Source organism: Salvelinus namaycush, chromosome 19 (genome assembly GCF_016432855.1).
Source record: "Salvelinus namaycush isolate Seneca chromosome 19, SaNama_1.0, whole genome shotgun sequence".
Taxonomy (NCBI): Eukaryota; Metazoa; Chordata; class Actinopteri; order Salmoniformes; family Salmonidae; genus Salvelinus; species Salvelinus namaycush.
The window spans coordinates 15752427-15772303 of NC_052325.1; the positions used below are offsets into that span (position 1 = coordinate 15752427).

The following is a 19877-nucleotide window of genomic DNA, read 5'->3' on the forward strand; positions in this document are numbered from 1 at the left end:
AGCTTTAAGTAATTAATTTGTTACTTATCTGGAAAGTCGGCTAGTTAGTGACCGACTGGTATTAAAATGTGTGCCATACTGTAGGTAACGTTAGTTGGTTAGTTAATATCATGCTGGCTAACAACTTGTGTATGCTGGCCAAGTGTGGCATTGGTGTTGTCAGTTCCTTTGACTGACTGAGTTATGACAAGTGAGTAGCAAGCTTTGTTTTTTCTTTTGACAGCTGAAAATGTTGGGCAACCATAATTCCTCATCATAACATTATTATAGCTGATTTATATGCGATAGCTGGTGTTCACTGGTTTCAGCGTCCCTGTGCTGTGTATGTGTGTTTGTTTGGTATCTTACTAAGTACATTTACATGCACACTAATAATTTGATATTAAACTGATTATGACATTAGTCATGTAAACACCTTACTCTGCTTATCTTAATCGGCATAAGGTCATAATTGAAGTAAGTATACGCCGATTAAAACACCTGGTTTTCTGAGCAATCTTTTGAATTATTTGGACATCTTAATCCGCGTTCCAGTGGTGTATTTGATCTGCGCATGTGCCAGCACCGGGTAACGTTAGCGCAAACTTCCCTCTTAAAGGCATTTTATGCTTGATCCGAAAATGTCGGAGACGCCATATGGATGGTGTGACGCAATTGCAGAGCCTCCGGAGTCATGCAGGGGCCAAAATGACCTCCGTAACGCTCAAATTTTGTAACAATAAGGAGGGCTCCGTAAAGCTCCACATTGACATGACTGGTTGGCATAAGTTTCTGTATAAACACAAACTCACTTCCTTGACAACTTCCTTCACAACAGTTATGCGCTGCTTCCACAAAGCGCAAGAAGTATGAATACCCTGACTTCTGTAGAGACCACATCACTGTAAATGCTGCATGGCTAATGCAGATGACAGATTGACCATGCAACGCCTTTTAGCCGGGAGTGAAGTATGCATCTTATAATTAGTTTTCACGTTTATCAAAAGTTCCATCAGTAGCTTGATTTCAGATATATCCATGTAAACAGGATAATTAGGGAAATCCTTCTTACAAACCATGTGAACTTTTTAAACTAACTATTATATTAACCTGACTATCCACAATAATTTAATTATTGTGTGTAACCGTGCTCACTGTCTCTCTTATAATGGTGTTCTGATGGTACAGAATGACATCAGCAGTGGTCACCTTCCTCAGTATCAGAGCACTGATGCTACACACACACTGGGCACACTATTCTCAGGGCAATTGCAAGTGTGTATGTGTATGGGCAGTGCTGGAAAGCATTGCAATCAGATCCAAAATTGTAGGTGTGTCTTAATGTCTGTCTTTGTATGTAGGCTATTGAAACAGCATATCACACAAAACACCTGGCTCAAAGTTGTCATTGGGTGTATATAGACAGAAAAAGCAATCACCTAATTTACACATGAACGATAGAGTAATGGCTTTGCAATCTGATCCAATGTTTTATGATTTGTGCGTGTGTTTCTATGGTCTGTCTGTGTGTCCATCTTCTTATTGTCTGTATCTAAACGGTATCTCATATGAACCACCCGGCTCGGCTCCAAGTTGTCATCAGGTGTAGACAGACAGACAGTGCAGTGGCCTACTTTACACAGGAATGCTGCAGTAATGTTGTCCAGCCAAGAGCCCAAATAAACCACTGTTTGGCAGACATGCAATCGCTCCCATCTCACACCGGAAGCTGTCTTCCTAATCAGCCAACCTTGTTAAAGATGCCCAGTTACCAAATAGGCCTAGACCTACATCTGTCACAGAATGAACAGATCTTTTGACAGATGAAAAGTAGGCCTAATAGGCTAACCCATATATAGGGCATTTGATTTTTAGATTATTGAATTTGAATTTCGAATCACTTCCTGAATTTACTGAATCAAAATAGAATCAACCCCAACCCTGATACACATTTTGCACAGATGCAAACATACAGTGGCTTGTGAAAGTATTCACCCCCGTGGCATTTTTCCTATTTGGGGCCTTACAACCTGGAATTAAAATATACTTTTTGGGGGGTTTGTATAATTTGATTTACACAACATGCCTACCACTTTGAAGATGCAAAATATTTTTTATTGTAAAACAAACAAGAAATACGACAAAAAAAAAAAACTTGAGCGTGTATAACTATTCACCCCCCAAAGTCAATACTTTGTAGAGCCACCTTTTGCAACAATTACAGCTGCAAGTCTCTTGGGGTATGTCTAGCCTCTGGGACTTTTGCCCATTCTTCAAGGCAAAACTGCTCCAGCTCCTTCAAGTTGGATGGGTTCCGCTGGTGTACAGCAATCTTTAAGTCATACCACAGATTCTCAATTGGATTGAGTTCTGGGCTTTGACTAGGCCATTCCAAGACATGTAAATGTTTCCCCTTGAACCACTCGAGTGTTGCTTGAGCAGTATGCTTAGGGTCATTGTCCTGCTGGAAGGTGAACCTCCATCCCAGTCTCAAATCTCTGGAAGACTGAAACAGGTTTCCCTCAAGAATTTCCCTGTATGTAGCACCATCCATCATTCCTTCAATTCAGACCAGTTTCTCAGTCCCTACCGATGAAAGACATTCCCACAGCATGATCCTGCCACCACCATGCTTCACTGTGGGGATGCGAGGTGTTGGGTTTGCGCCAGACATAACGTTTTCCTTGATGGCCAAAAAGCTAAATTTTAGTCTCATCTGACCAGAGTACCTTCTTCCATATGTTTGGGGAGTCTCCCACATGCCTATTGGCGAACACCAAACATGTTTGCTTATTTTTTTCTTTAAGCAATGGCTTTTTTTCTGGCCACTCTTCCATAAAGCCCAGCTCTGTGGAGTGTACGGCTTAAAGTGGTCCTATGGACAGATACTCCAATCTCCGCTGTGGAGCTTTGCAGCTCCTTCAGGGTTATCTTTGGTCTCTTTGTTGCCTCTGATTAATGCCCTCCTTGCCTGGTCTGTGAGTTTTAGTGGGCGGCCCTCTCTTGGAAGGTTTGTTGTGGTGCCATATTCTTTCCATTTTTGAATAATGGATTTAGTGGTGCTCTGTGGGATATTCAAAGTTTCTGATATTTTTGATAACCCAACCCTGATCTGTACTTCTCCACAACTTTGTCCCTGACCTGTTTGGCTAGCTCATTGGTCTTCATGGTGCCGCTTGCTTGGTGGTGCCCCTTGCTTTGTGGTGTTGCAGACTCTGGGGCCTTTCAGAACAGGTGTGTATATATACAGTTGAAGTCGGAAGTTCACATACACTTAGGTTGGAGTCATTAAAACAAATTTTTCAACCACTCCACACATTTCTTGTTAACAAACTATAGTTTTGGCAAGTTTGTTAGGACATCTACTTTGTGCATGACACAAGTAATTTTTCCAACAATTGTTTACAGACATATTATTTCACTTATAATTCACTGTATCACAATTCCAGTGGGTCAGAAGTTTACATACACTAAGTTGACTGTGCCTTTAAACAGCTTGGAAAATTCCAGAAAATGATGAAATGGCTTTAGAAGCTTCTGATAGGCTAATTGACATCATTTGAGTCAATTGGAAGTGTACCTATGGATGTATTTCAAGGCCTATCTTCAAACTCAGTGCCTCTTTGTTTGACATCATGGGAAAGTCAAAAGAAATTAGCCAAGACCTCAGAAAAGAAATTGTAGACCTCCACAAGTCTGGTTCACCCTTTGGAGCAATTTCCAAACGCCTGAAGGTACCACGTTCATCTGTACAAACAATAGTACGCAAGTATAAACACTATGGGACCACACAGCCGTCATACCGCTCAGGAAGGAGACGCATTCTGTCTCCTAGAGATGAACGTACTTTGGTGCGAAAAGTGCAATTCAATCCCAGCACAACAGCAAAGGACCTTGTGAAGATGCTGGAGGAAACGGGTACAAAAGTATCTATATCCACAATGAAACGAGTCCTATATTGACATAACCTGAAAGGCCGCTCAGCAAGGAAAAAGCCACTGCTCCAAAACCGCCATAAAAAAGCCAGACTGGTTTGCAACTGCACATGGGGACAAAGATTGTACTTTTTGAAGAAATGTCCACTGACCTGATGAAACAAAAATATAACTGTTTGGCCATAATGACCATCATTATGTTTGGAGGAAAAAGGGGGAGGCTTGCAAGGCGAAGAACCCCATCCCAATCGTGAAGCACGGGGGTGGCAGCATCATGTTGTGGTGGTGCTTTGCTGCAGGAGGGACTGGTGCACTTCACAAAATAGATGGCATCATGAGGCAGGAAAATTATGTGGATATATTGAAGCAACATCTCAAGACATCAGTCAGGAAGTTAAAGCTTGGTCGCAAATGGGTCTTCCAAATGGACAATGACACCAAGCATACTTCCAAAGTTGTGGCAAAATGGCTTAAGGACAACAAAGTCAAGGTATTGGAGTGGCCATCACAAAGTCCTGAACTCAATCCCATAGAAAATCTGTGGGCAATACTGAAAAAGCGTGTGCGAGCAGGGACACAAGCCTACAAACCTGACTCAGTTACAGCAACTCTGTCAGGAGGAATAGGCCAAAATTCACCCAACTTATTGTGGGAAGCTTGTGGAAGGCTACCTGAAACGTTTGACCCAAGTTAAACAATTGAAAGGCAATGCTACCAAATAATTATTGAGTGTATATAAACTTCTGACCCACTGGGAATGTGATCAAATAAATAAAAGCTGAAATAATAGTCTCCCAACTATTATTCTGACATTTCACATTCTTAAAATAAAGTGGCGATCCTAACTGACCTAAGACAGGGAACCTAAGAAACTGAATTTAAATGTATTTGGCTAAGGTGTATGTACACTTCAACTGTATACTGAGATCATGTGACAGGTCATGTGACACTTAGATTGCACACAGGTGGACTTTAACAAATTATGTGACTTCTGAAGGTAATTGGTTGTTTAGGGGCTTATTTAGGGGCTTCATAGCAAAGGGGGTGAATATATATGCACGCACCACTTTCCCCCCCCCCCCCAAAAAAATTCCTGAAACAAGTTTTTTCATTTCACCAATTTGGACTATTTTGTGTATGTCCATTACTTGAAATCCAAATAAAAATCAATTTAAATTACGGGTTGTAATGCAACAAAATAGGAAAAACGCCAAGGGAGATGAATACTTTTGCAAGGCACTGTATTATGTAAATATGGCCATTAGGTGCGCAAATTAATTGATCCCGTGTTAGTTTTTACAGTAGGCCTTTAGCCCATGGTCAAACAAAATCTTGTGAAACTGAAAAAACGACAGTCTTGGTAGGATAAGAAGTGTGTGTGTGTGGTTACTAGTTTGTAAACAAAGACACAGTGTAAACATTGCAGTTGTGGGTGTGATTGAAATCTAGCGTCCCAGTTTCCTGATAGCGATGGAATTTAGACTTACGAGTGTTTTAATGATGCATCGTTTCAACAACGGCCGAAGATGTAACATTCCTTTCACAAAACACTAAGCTGGGAGAACATTTGCTAAGAGCGTCACGACGTGTCGATACTGATAGGATCGAAAGAAAAGCAACGCTGCTCTCAGATCAGCTTTCTCCCATAAAATCTTACCTTAACATTCTAATTATTCCACAATACTGACGACGGATCAGCTTCTAGAGAGATATTATCTCCTATGGCTGCAAATATCGAGGCAGCTTATTCTAATAGTTATAAGCATTGCCCTATAATTAACCTATAAAAATGCACTCAATCAAGATTTGGCACATCATTGCGCACTTGTTGTTACACATCATGAAATATATTGAGGCAACATTTTAAGACAGTAGCCTACAATTACTAAAATATAACTAAATTTAATTATCATGAAATTTATTTCAATGTGATTGAAATACTATATATACAAAAGTATGTGGACACCCCTTGAAATTTGTGGATTTGGCTATTTCAGCCACACCGTTGCTGACAGGTGTAATAAATCGAGCACCAAGCCATGCAATCTCCATAGACAAACATTGGCCGTAGAATTGCCTTACTGAAGAGCGCAGTAACTTTCAATGTGGCACTGTCCTTGGATGCCACCTTTCCAACAAATCAGTTTGTCAAATGTCTGCCCTGCTAGAGTTGCCCCGGTCAACTGTAAGTGCTGTTATTGTGAAGTGGAAACGTCTAGGGGGAACAACGGCTCAGCCGCAAAGTGGTAGGCCACACAAGCTCACCGAACGGGACCACTGAGGGCTTGAAGAGCGTGTTGTGTAAAAATCGTCTGTCCTCGGTTGCAACACCCCCCCGCCAAGTTCCAAACTGCCTCTGGAAGCAACGTTAGTACAAGAACTGTTAGTCGGGAGTTAAATGAAATGGGTTTTCGGGGCCGAGCTGTCGCACACAAGCCTAAGATCCCTATGCACAATGCCAAGCGTCGGCTGGAGTGGTGTAAAGCTCGCTGCCATTGGACTCTGGAGCAGTGGAAGTGATGAATCACGCTTCACCATCTGTCAGTCCGACTGATGAATTTGGGTTTGGCGGATACCAGAAGAACGCTACCTTCCCCAATGCATAGTGCCAACTGTAGAGTTTGTTGGAGGAGAAAGAATGGTCTCAGTGGCTGTTTTTCATTGTTTGGGCTAGTCTCCTTAGTTCCAATGAAGGAAAATGTTAACGCTACAGCACACAATGACATTCTAGACTATTCTGTGCTTCCAACTTTGTGGCAACAGTTTGTGGAAGGCCCTACCCTGTTTCAGCATGACAATGACTGTGCACTAAACGAGGTCCATACAGAAATGGGTTGTCAAGATCGGTGTGGAAGAACTTGACTGGCCTGCACAGAGCCCTGACCTCAACCCCATCGAACACCTTTGGGATGTATTGGAACGCCGACTGCGAGCCAGGTCTAATCGCCCAACATCAGTGCCCGACATCCCAAATGCTCTTGTGGCTGAATGGAAGCAAATCCCAGCAGCAATGTTCCAACATCTAGTGGAAGCCTTCCCAGAAGAGTGGAGGCTGTTTTAGCAGCAAAGGGGGGACCAACTCCATATAAATGCCCATAATTTTGGAATGAGATGTTTGACGAGCAGTTGTCCAGATACTTTTGGTCATGTAGTATGCATGTATAAAGGGATGTAGCCTATACTGTATTTTTCTTTTAATGCAGTCGTCATCTCAATTTTCATTTGAAGCATATTTTTATCCTGGGTTTGTAACAATTGCAAAGACATTGGTTACTTTGTATTTGAAGTCAACTTGGTTCGGGAGTTGTCGGCGGTCACAGGGAGACAGATCAACTTCTTGATTCTTTGTTTAGTGGAGATCTGTGTATAAAGTAATGCAAAAAGCATCTAACTTAGCTGTTCTACGATTGGTCTGAGGTAAATAACAAGGGTCTTTAAGTGCAACTTTAGTAACGATTGTTTTTGGAGACAGCTCTGGGATATAACGGTGAATTTAGGCTTAAAATGCTTTTGGGAATCCAGGCCCTGGTCTTTATTATTAATCAGGTTGAGTTCCCTGTGCCTATCTCTCCCATGGGCAACACTGTCACTGTGGAAGGTCACTCACAGCAGCCCTGTTCTGCCGACTGCAGTGCGTGTGTGTGTCTTTGTCGTGTTTATTCTATGATTCTCTCAGCCCCGAATGGAGGGCCCCTCAAGACGCTCGAGGGTGCTATTTAGCTGTTATGCATGCTTCACATTCTCAACTCTCTCTTTGTATCTGTCTCTCTTTCCCGCTCTCTCTGTCTCTGTTTGTCCCCTTCTCTGTTTGTCTGTCTGTCTGTCTGTCTGTCTGTCTCTCTCTTTCTCTCTCTCTCCTTTCTCTTTCTCTCTCATGTTTATAGTTTGGATGCAAGCCAAAGTACATAGTCCTACAAAGGCCCTAGGTTATAAAACCATGCATGCCGTTGAAAAAAGGGCTCCCACAGAGTGACAGGTACATGCATCCTAATGTAAAACAGGTTTCCTCTAGGTTGATCCTTATCTCTCTGTTGTTTGTGTGCGTATGTCTACACTTTAGCCCTTAGCAATGATTCTAATCCTAACCTTCTGGTAGAGATGGAAAAGCTTTCCCCTATGCCTCATGATTATGTGTCTATTCAGTAGCCATTTGTTTTGCAAACTCTGCAATCACATGAGTGCTACATAAATATTGCTAACCATACAATGGTCTCTGGCAGGTGCACACTTGAATTACTGTAAAGAATAACTACACCAAAAAATAGACATTTCTTAGATTATTCCCAGACCTCAAAAGTGGTCTCCTGATGTGGTTTAAGCATTGTTGTGGACTAAGAACATCCATTTTTTGTGTGATTTTAGGAGCTCAAATTGGAGCTCAAATTGGACCTCCAGCTGTCCCATAGTAATGAATGTGTCGTATCAGGACGAGACAGAAAGGCAGGCAGCTATTCTCAGCCAGTCGAAATCATGAGTCAGCTGGCATCATTTTTATGGATATACAGTGCATTTGGAAAGTATTCAGACCCCTTCCCCTTTTCCACATTTTGTTACATTGCAGACTTTTTCTAAAATTTATGAAATGGTATATTTCATCCATCTACACACAATACCCCATAATCACAAAGCAAAAACTGGTTTTTAGAAATTTTTGCAAATGTGTTTAAAATAATAAAATAATAATTATTCAGACCCTTTGCTATGAGTCTCAAATTGAGCTCAGGTGCATCCTGTTGCCATTGATCATACTTGAGATGTTTCTACAACTTGATTGGAGTCCACCTGTGGTAAATTCAATTGATTGGACATGATTTGGAAAGGCACACACCTGTCTATATAAGGTCTCATAGTTGACAGTGCATGTCAGAGCAAAAACCAAGCAATGAGGTCTACGGAATTATCCATAGGGCTCCGAGACCGGATTGTGTTGAGGCACAGGTCTGGGGAAGGGAACCAAAATATTTATGCAGCATTGATGGTCCCCAAGAACACAGTGGCCTCCATCATTCTTAAATTGAAGAAGTTTGGAACCACCAAGACTCTTCCTAGAGCTGGCCGCCTGGCCAAACTGAGCAATCGGGGGAGAAGGGTCTTGGTCAGGGAGGTGACCAAGAACCCGATGGTCACCCAGACAGAGCTCCAGAGTTCCTCTGTGGACTTGACAACCCGCTTGGAGTTTGCCAAAAGGCACCTAAAGGATGCCGCTGAAAAACATGATGCTGCCACCACCATGCTTAACCGTAGGGATGGTGCCAGGTTTCCGCCAGACGTGGCGTTTGGCATTATGGCCAAAGAGCTCAATCTTTGATTTCATCAGACCAGAGAATCTTGTGAATCCTGGGACCGTGAGACAAGTCAGGATCGAGTGAAAGATAAATGGAGCAACAGTACAGAGGGATCCTTGAGGAAAACCTGCTCCAGAGCGATCAGGACCTCAGACTGGGGCGAAGGTTGACCTTCCAACAGGGGAATGACCCTAAGCACACAGCCAAGGCAATGCAGGAGTGGCTTCGGGGCAAGTCTCTGAATGTCCTTGAGTGGCCCAGCTAGGGCCCAGAATTGAACGCAATCAAACATCTCTGGAGAGACCTGAAAATAGCTGTGCAGCGACGCTCCCCATCCAACCTGACAGAGCTTGAGAGGATCTGCAGAGAAGAATGGGAGAAACTCCACAAATACGCGTGTGCCAAGCTTGTAGCATCATACCCAAGAAGACTTGAGGCTGTAATCGCTGCCAAAGGTGCTTCAACAAAGTACTGAGTAAAGGGTCTGAATACTTATGTAAATGCAATATTTCAGTTGATATTAAAAATAAAGGAAATTCACATGAGCTCCACAATGCCTATTCCACCAACACTCCACCAAGAATTTCCAGCACACAGCTTTGACCTACTATAATAGCTATGTTGGTATTGTACTTCAAACTATGTGTAGGCAGGTTGCTTAGCATTCAAAACATTTTCAAACAGCCTAATTCATGCCCTTAGAGGAGGTGCTTCCAAAATAATGTGATTTGTACCGTATACAAGGTAAATTATTGGATTCTTCACACACCACAGTAAGACATTATCCCATTACGCAACCGTTTCATGCTTTTTTTTAAATGTCATGAAAGCAAGCTTTGCTTTTATACTTACAAGTCCATCAGGCTTGGTTGAGTTGTTTTGTCTTGTAGTAATGTGGTGCATGCATGTATTTCCTTAAACCTTTATTTTAGCAATACATGTAAATGAAAAATAATAATCATAATCATTCTTTTTTGGTCAGTAGGTACCCAGCAAAACAACAGGACACAGTAGCTGTTGGACACAGTAGCTTAGATAGATAGAGCCTGTCTTCATTCCTGATTTCTGTAACTGTTAGCTTACCTGTGTAATATTGACATAAGCTAAGAACCACTTGTGTTTCGAACATGGTCCTGTTTTATCAATTGCTGTGATGATCAATGGACAGTTAATTACCTCTGTCAAAACAAAATGTATCTTAAAGTTGCCATATGTCACTTTCTGGGCATCCTGACCAAATTCACATGTGTGTTTATAGATCAGTCAATCTCATTGAAAGCAAGTCTTAAGAAGCAGTAGATCTGTTCTATGTCCGCTATTTCTATGCTTCCCTTAAGTTTCATTTTTTGTGTCTTTTACTTTTAGTTTTGTACACCAGCTTCAAACAGCTGAAAATACAATATTTTTGGTTATGGAAAATATATTTCACAGGGGTTTAGATTATTCTCTACACCAGGTATTCCCAAACTAGGGTATGCATATGGCAATGCCGTCGAGGGTACGCTAAATAAAAATGTGATTCACATTGAAAAATAATCTACAGTGGGGAGAATTCCGGCTATTGCATGATACACTGCCGATTTTGCAGGTTTTCCTACTTACAAAGCATGTAGAGGTATTTCATTTTTATCATAGGTACACTTCAACTGTGAGAGACGGAATCTAAAACAAAAATCCAGAAAATCACATTGTATGATTTTTAAGTAATTCATTTGCATTTTATTGCATGACATAAGTATTTGATCATCTACCAACCAGTAAGAATTCCGGCTCTCACAGACCTGTTAGTTTTTCTTTAAGAAGCCCTCCTGTTCTCCACTCATTACCTGTATTAACTGCACCTGTTTGAACTCGTTACCTGTATAAAAGACACCTGTCCACACACTCAATCAAACAGACTCCAACCTCTCCACAATGGCCAAGACCAGAGAGCTGTGTAAGGACATCAGGGATAAAATTGTAGACCTGCACAAGGCTGGGATGGGCTACAGGACAATAGGCAAGCAGCTTGGTGAGAAGGCAACAATTGTTGGCGCAATTATTAGAAAATGGAAGAAGTTCAAGATGACTGTCAATCACCCTCAGTCTGGGGCTCCATGCAAGATCTCACCTCGTGGGGCATCAATGATCATGAGGAAGGTGAGCGATCAGCCCAGAACTACACGGCAGGACCTGGTCAATGACCTGAAGAGAGCTGGGACCACAGTCTCAAAGAAAACCATTAGTAACACACTACGCCGTCATGGATTAAAATCCTGCAGCGCACGCAAGGTCCCCCTGCTCAAGCCAGCGCATGTCCAGGCCCGTCTGAAGTTTGCCAATGACCATCTGGATGATCCAGAGGAGGAATGGGAGAAGGTCATGTGGTCTGATGAGACAAAAATATAGCTTTTTGGTCTAAACTCCACTCACCGTGTTTGGAGGAAGAAGAAGGATGAGTACAACCCCAAGAACACCATCCCAACCGTGAAGCATGGAGGTGGAAACATCATTCTTTGGGGATGCTTTTCTGCAAAGGGGACAGGACGACTGCACCGTATTGAGGGGAGGATGGATGGGGCCATGTATCGTGAGATCTTGGCCAACAACCTCCTTCCCTCAGTAAGAGCATTGAAGATGGGTCGTGGCTGGGTCTTCCAGCATGACAACGACCCGAAACACACAGCCAGGGCAACTAAGGAGTGGCTCCGTAAGAAGCATCTCAAGGTCCTGGAGTGGCCTAGCCAGTCTCCAGACCTGAACCCAATAGAAAATCTTTGGAGGGAGCTGAAAGTCCGTATTGCCCAGCGACAGCCCCGAAACCTGAAGGATCTGGAGAAGGTCTGTATGGAGGAGTGGGCCAAAATCCCTGCTGCAGTGTGTGCAAACCTGGTCAAGAACTACAGGAAACGTATGATCTCTGTAATTGCAAACAAAGGTTTCTGTACCAAATATTAAGTTCTGCTTTTCTGATGTATCAAATACTTATGTCATGCAATAAAATGCAAATTAATTACTTAAAAATCATACAATGTGATTTTCTGGATTTTTGTTTTAGATTCCGTCTCACAGTTGAAGTGTACCTATGATAAAAATTAAAAAAAACTACATGCTTTGTAAGTAGGAAAACCTGCAAAATCGGCAGTGTATCAAATACTTGTTCTCCCCACTGAATATATTTATTTGTATATTTTTTTCTTCTTCACATTTTCAAACAGTCCAATTTTATATTTTCCAACGGGGCTATACAGTTGGGTGAGTTTTTGTCTCGCCTGAGTAGCCTCGTTTCACTGCCAAAAATGTAATTAAACCATCTAGTGTTCAGCGAAATAACAACACAATGTCAAATAATTAACATCCAATCACAGTAACCGTTAATCTCTCGCGGGAATTCCATTAACGGTCCGTCTGCAGCCAAACGTAGCTGCTGCTCAATCCGTTTGCTCGAAAATTGATAAATGGTTAAAAAAAGTAAGGCCTGCATCCATCGAGACACATACCAGTTCTACTGGTAGTACTGCTACTACCAGCAGTACTACACCTGCACCTGTCGACGACACAAGTTGTTCTGCTTCCACGAGCACATCCAGTGCTAGCATCAGTAATTCTACGTTTGTTGTTAGCCCAGCTAGCATGGACACGAACAGTTGTGAATCTGATGCACCCGAAGAGCTACTGCCTCCTTACCCGGGAAAGCACGGGAGTTTTTTGAGCGAGAATTAAGACGACTTTCGAGTAATAAGACATGTATAAAAGCAACAGGGTCTAGAAGCGTCTTATATGTTGAGCTACCGAGTGGCTAGGACAGGCAAGCCCCATACCATTGTGGATGACTTAATTATTCCTGCTGCCGTGGATATGGCTGGGACAATGCTGGGGGAAAAGGGCCAAAAAACGAACAGATAATGCCATCATCAAACCCTACTGTTTCACGACGCATCAGTGACATGGCAGGAGATGTTTTGAAACAATTACTGCTTCGCATACAAGGCAATGAATTATATGCGTTACAGCTGGATGAGTCAACACACGTGGCGGGCCTGGCACAGCTCCTGGTATCTGTCCGTTACATTTATGGGGGCTCAATTAAGGAAGACATCCTCTTCTGGAAACCAGGACAACAGGAGAGGATATTTTTAAAGTACTGGACAGCTTTGTGACATCAAATGGATGTGTTGGTATCTGTACTGATGGTGCAAAAGCCATGACAGGAAGACATAGTGGAGTGGTAACGCACATGCAAGCAGTTGTTCCCGATGCCACTTGTGTACACTGCAGCATCCACCGAGAGGCTCTTGCTGCCAAGGGAATGCCTGACAGCTTGAAAGACGTTTTGGACATTACAGTGAAAATGGTTAACTTTGTTAAAGCAAGGCCCCTGAACACTTGTGTATTTTCTGCACTATGCGATGATATGGGCAGCAACCATGTAACGCTTTTACAACAATCAGAAGTGCGCTGGTTATCAAGGGGCAAAGTATTGACATGTTTTTTTTAATTGAGAGATGAGCTTAAAGTTTTCTTTACTGACCATCATTTTCACTTGTCTGACCGCTTGCATGATGACGAGTTTCTCACACGACTGGCCTAACTGGGTGATGTTTTTTCTCGCATGAATGATCTGAGTCTAGGATTACAGGGACTCGCCGCAACTATATTCAATGTGCGGGACAAAATTGAGGCTATGGATAAGAAGTTGGAGCTCTTTTCTGTCTGTATTAACAAGGACAACACACAGGTCTTTCCATCATTGTATGATTTTTTGTGTGCAAATGAACACAAGCTTTCGGACAATGTCAATTGTGATATAGCGAAGCACCTGAGTGAGTTGTGCGCAATTACGCAGGTACTTTCCCAAAACGGATGACACAAACAACTGGATTCGTTATCCCTTTCATGACCTGCCTCCAATCCACTTACCGATATCTGAACAAGAGAGCCTCATTGAAATTGCAACAAGCGGTTCTGTGAAAATGGAATTTAATCATAAGCCACTGCCAGATTTCTGGATAGGGCTACGCTCAGAGTATTCTGTCTTGGCAAATTGCGCTGTTAAGACACTGATGCCTTTTGCAACCACGTATCTATGTGAGTGTGGATTCTCGGCCCTCACTAGCATGAAAACTAAATACAGGCACAGTCTGTGTGTGGAAAATGATTTAAGACTGAGGCTCTCTCCAATAACCCCCAACATTGCAGAGTTATATGTATCCTTTCAAGTACATCTTTCTCATTAACCTGTGGTGAGTTATTCACATTTTTTTATGAACAAATAAAGTTTTACACGTAAGATGGCTAAATAAAGAGCAAAATTGTTGATTTATTGTTATATTATTATTTGTGCCCTGGTCCTATAAGAGCTCTTTGTCACTTCCCACGAGCCGGGTTGTGACAATAACTCACACTCATTCTTATGTTTAATAAATGTATTGTATAGTGTGTGTGTGTGTGTGTGTGGCAGGCTTACAATGATGTCAAAAAACAACAATTTAGAGTGCGCTGACCCTGGTGCTAGAGGGGGTACGCAGTTGGAGGTTGAATGTTTGAAGGGGTATGGGACTATAAAGTTTGGGAACCACTGCTCTACACTATACTTAATTGTTTGTCACATAAACTGAAATTTGGCAAACTATTTGAATTTTAGAGTTATGTTTGTACTTGTACTTCTTTTTGCTCTAAAGATGGTGACGCGACTATAATACACATATACAATAGGCCTATATCTAAAAATAATACAGCCAAATGATATACATATTTTTAATAGAAGTCCATTATCCCTCAGAGTATGAATTAGGCTGTTTGAAAAGGTTTTGAATGCTAAGCAACCTGCCTACAGATAGTTTGAAGTACAATACCAACATAGCTATTGTGGTAGGTCAAAGCTGTGTGCTGGAAATTCTTGGTAGAGCATTGGTGGAATAGGCATTGTGGTGCTCGTGTGAATTTGCTTTCTTTTTCGGCTTCAGACCAATGCCTACTTCTCACTTAAAACATAGTTTTTTTGGTTTTTGTTTTCATGGTTTTTACACCAGAATGTGATTTTCTGTTAAAGAGGAACTGCACCCACTGATTTGTCTTAGTTTTTTGACTTCCTATTAACACATAGGCTAATTGTAGTAAATACCAGGTTAAAAAAATACCACCTGAAACAGGATGGTAAATAAAGCCATACCAAATGTTGTGTTCCCCTCCACAGGTGGTGATTCTCACAGTGAAGCGAGCCACAGGCACCTTCTCACTGATAGGATGGTGAGTATTAGTTCAACCACCTTTTACATTATTACCCAATTAATCAAAGAGATTTAATTAAGATAATAAACTGATTGACATCTCTTGGCTTTGTCTCAAGTAGCGTTCTTCAATCCTGGGGGACCTACATTGTTTGTAGGCCTCAGTTCCATCCCAGTACTCACTAGGCTTGGGCAATATACCGTTTATACCATATACCAGGGTATTTCAAAATACCAATGGTGTGTTTTCAGTACCGATGGGGTTGTGGGCACTCCCGCCTCGCAGAGTGAGTGCTATGCCACTGCTTATAACTAAGTTAAGTATAACTATAACACATCTAAGAGGTGTCAAATATATTATATCCAGATCAGGGCTCCAGCTATGCATTTGGTTCGATATCTTGTTAGCTAAGTGGCTAGATATCAAGCTTCTTGCTTACAACAGAGACATTCAATCCCCTCCTAGAACAAGATTCCTGTTGTGTGTTTAAATTTTTTATTTTTTTTGAAATACTGCCCCTTGTGTGCACTTCCAGTAATACCGTATGGTACAGAAACGGTATGAGGTATGAAAATCTGGATACCGCCCAACCCTAGTACTCACACACCTGATTCAATTAAATCATTGTCATATCTTCAAGCCTTTGATTAGCGGAATTAGGTGTGTTAGTGCTGGGTTAAAGCAAAAGCCTGGACACCCTGTGGTTTTTCAGGACCAGGATTAAAGAACCCTTTGTTAAAGGATTTGTCTGGCCTTAATTCTGCTATTCACTGATGATGTGATGAAGCAGGGAAGAGTGGAATCTTTAGTTGGTGGCTGGGTTAGGATCAGCGGTCAAGGGTAGCGGATTATTGCAATGGAAAATGATCCATGTAGATCAAGGATGTGTATAAACCTTGGATTGCGGATGCTATGTATTGCGGATGCTATGTATTGGCCATTGAGAGGCTTTGAAGATACCTGTCAGCCATATTTAAGGAGCAGTCCTCCATAGGAATGAATGGAATTCTACAGTATTTCAATTAAATGTTTCAAGGACAAAATTACATGTATTTTTTTGTAGTGAGGACAGTAAGATTAGTATTGTCAAAAAAAAAAAAAGTACTTCAATAAGGAAAATGTTTTTGTTATTTGAAAGTTTAGCTCAGATAATATACTTTAAAAGTACGCATCATGATGTCTGTAATATAATAAATGTGGTAAAAACATATGTAGCCATTAAAAAATGCATTTCTATAGCTTCCGAAATCTTTTACAATGGACGAGGAGTACCAAAATGGCTTCGCAATGGCTTTAATATAGTGGCCCGTCAGTCATCCAGGGTTTATATACTGAACAAAAATATAAACGCAACATGCAACAATTTCAAAGATTTTACTGAGTTAAAGGTCATATAAGGATATCAGTCAATTGAAATAAAGTCATTAGGCCTTAATCTATGGATTTCACATGACTGGTGATACAGATATGCATCTGTTGGTCACAGATAAAAGGTAGGGGCGTGGATCAGAAAACCAGTCTGTATCTGGTGGGACCACCATTTGCGTCATGCAGCATGACACATTTCCTTCGCATAGAGTTGATCAGGCTGTTGATTGTGGCCTGTGGAATGTTGTCCCACTGGAACACGCTGTGGTACGCGTAGATCAAGAGCATCCAGAACATGCTCAGTGGGTGACATGTCTGAGTGAGTATACAGGCCATGGAAGAACTGGGACATGTTCAGCTTCCAGGAATTGTGTACAGATCCTTGAGACATGGGGCTGTGCATCATCATGCTGAAACATGAGGTGATGGCGGCGGATAAATGGCATGAAAATTGGCCTCAGGATCTCGTCACTGTATCAATAAAATGCAATTGTGTTCTTTGTCCGTACCTTATGCATGCCTATACCATAACCGCAAACCGCTCACCCACACGACACCACACATGCTGTCTGCCATCTGACCGGTACAGTTGAAACCGTTGATTCATCCGTGAAGAGCACACTTCTCCAGCGTACCAGTGGCCATCAAAGGTGAGCATTTGCCCACTGAAGTTGGTTACGATGCAGAACTGCAGTCAGGTCAAGACCCTGGTGAAGACGACCAGCACACAGATGAGCTTCCCTGAGACAGTTTCTGACAGTTTGTGCAGAGATTCTTCGGTTGTGCAAACCCACAGTTTCATCAGCTGTCCGGGTGGTTGGTGTAAGGCGATCCCACAGGTGAAGAAGCCGGATGTGGAGGTCCTGGGCTGGCGTGGTTAGACGTGGGCTGCGGTTGTGAGGCCGGTTGAGCGTACTGCCAAATTCTCAACAAAAAAAATGTTAGAGGCGGCTTATGGAAGAGAAATTCTCTGGCAACAGCTTTGGTGGACATTCCTGCAGTCAGCATGCTAATTGCACGCTGCCTCAAAACTTGAGACATCTGTGGCGTGTGTTGTGTGACAAAACTGCACATTTTAGAGTGGCCATTTATTGTCCCCAGCACAAGGTGCACTTGTGTAATGATCTTGCTTCTTGATATGCCACACCTGTCAGGTGGATTGATTATTTTAACAAAGGAGAAATGCTCACTAACAGGGATGTAAACAAATTTGTGCGTATGGAAACGTTCTGGGATCTTTTATTTCAGCTCATGAAACATGGGACCAACACTTTACATTTATATTTTTGTTCAGTATACATCATTGATGTAGATCAGCAGGAAGTGCACTGCTCTTTCATTTCAATATATATCATAGGTAAAGCTATACCCAGCCTTACTGAGTTATATAGGAAGGTAAGCCAAAACTATACAGGAATATTGAAAGAATACAGAGCTATGCAGGAATGTGTCTTATGAACAATTGTCTCGTTACTCTCTCCTCAGCTTTTTCATGCTGTTTGTAATCTGGCTTCTGCGCCGGTATCACTCCTTGGCCCAGGTAATTTGTGTGTGTTTCTGTCTGTGTGTGTGCTTTGAAGTTCATCAGAATGCTTACTTCTGTGCCATAGCAAGTCTGTTTGATTAGGCTACTCATGACAAATTACAGTGTAATTGAAATGTACAAATTGATCAATTATGGCTCATGGTCTGTATCTGATAATGATCAAATATTTGTGTTTTTCCCTGTCCAATTAAAGTGAAAAGTCTTTCTACACTGGTGAATCTGCACCTAATAGTTTTAAGGCTTCTACTGTACTCATCGATCCAACTACAGCCAACTCAACTGTGTATGGACAGTTGTTCTAAGAATCTTCTGTGTAGTCTCAGTTGTTTTCCGCTGGACATATTTACGCATAGTTGGTCTCAATTCAACATGAAGAATGGGTCACGGACAGTTAGTCTGAGTTATGAAAAAACAACTCAACTCATCGATATTTAGGTGGCTATAGTTGAGTAGATGTGTAGATGCCTTAAGGCCACATTTCGGCAATGTTTAAACTAACATTACCTTTCTCTCTTTCAATTTCAAGAGATAATGTTGTTTGTATGTATGCATGCATGTTTTGTGAGTGTGAGGGTCTTAGTGTGTATTTGTGCACGTGCGGGCATACAGTGCATTCGGAAACTATTCAGACCCCTTGAATTTTCCACATTTTGTTATGTATTCTAAAATTGCGTTATTCTAAAATTGATGAGGAAATGGTTTATTTAATCCATCTACACACAATACCCCATAATCACAAAGCAAAAACAGGTTTTTAGAAATTTTTGCAAATGTATTGAAAACAGTTACCTTATTTACATAAATATTCAGACCCTTTGCTATGAGGCTCAAATTGAGCTCAGGTGCATCCTGTTTCCATTGATCATACTTGAGATGTTTCTGCAACTTGGAGTCCACCTGTGGTAAATTCAATTGATTGGACAGGATCTGGATAGGCACACACCTGTCTATATAAGGTCCCACAGTTGACAGTGCATGCAACGGTCGAGAGCCATGCGTCCTCCGAAACACGACCCCGCCAAGCTGCTCTGCTTCTTGACACACAGCTCGCTTAACCCGGAAGCCAGCCACACCAATGTGTCGGAGGAAACACTGTACACCTGGTGACCGAAGTCAGTGTGCATGCGCCCGGACGCAAGGAGTCGCTAGAGCGCGATGGGACAAGGACATCCCAGGACATCCCTCAAACTGAGCAATCGGGTGAGAAGAGCCTTTGTCTGGGAGGTGACTAAGAACCCGATGGTCACTCTGACAGAGCTCTGGAGTTTCTTTGTGGAGATGAGAGAACCTTCCAGAAGGACAACCACCTCTGCAGCACTCCCCCAATCAGGCCTTTTATTGTAGAGTGGCCAGACGGAAGCTACTCATCAGTAAAAGGCACATGACAGCTCGCTTGGAGTTCTCAGACCATGAGAAACAAGATTCTCTGGTTTTATGAAACCAAGATTGAACTCTTTGACCTAAATGCCAAGTGTCATGTCATCCTGCTCCAGAGCACTCAGGACCTCAGACTGGGGCAAAGGTTCACCTTCCAACAGGACAACGACCCTAAGC

At 42.1% G+C, this 19877-nt stretch overlaps 1 protein-coding gene across 1 annotated transcript in view; it reads left to right on the forward strand.

Moving 5' to 3' along the window:
• si:dkey-100n23.5 (cyclic AMP receptor-like protein A) overlaps positions 1 to 19877 on the forward strand; it is a 105217-nt gene that overhangs the window by 338 nt on the left and 85002 nt on the right. Inside the window, exons 2-3 of the mRNA XM_039014587.1 lie at positions 15375 to 15427; positions 18263 to 18317. Of these exons, the coding sequence (XP_038870515.1) occupies positions 15375 to 15427; positions 18263 to 18317 (108 nt within the window). The remainder of the gene's footprint in view (positions 1 to 15374; positions 15428 to 18262; positions 18318 to 19877) is intronic.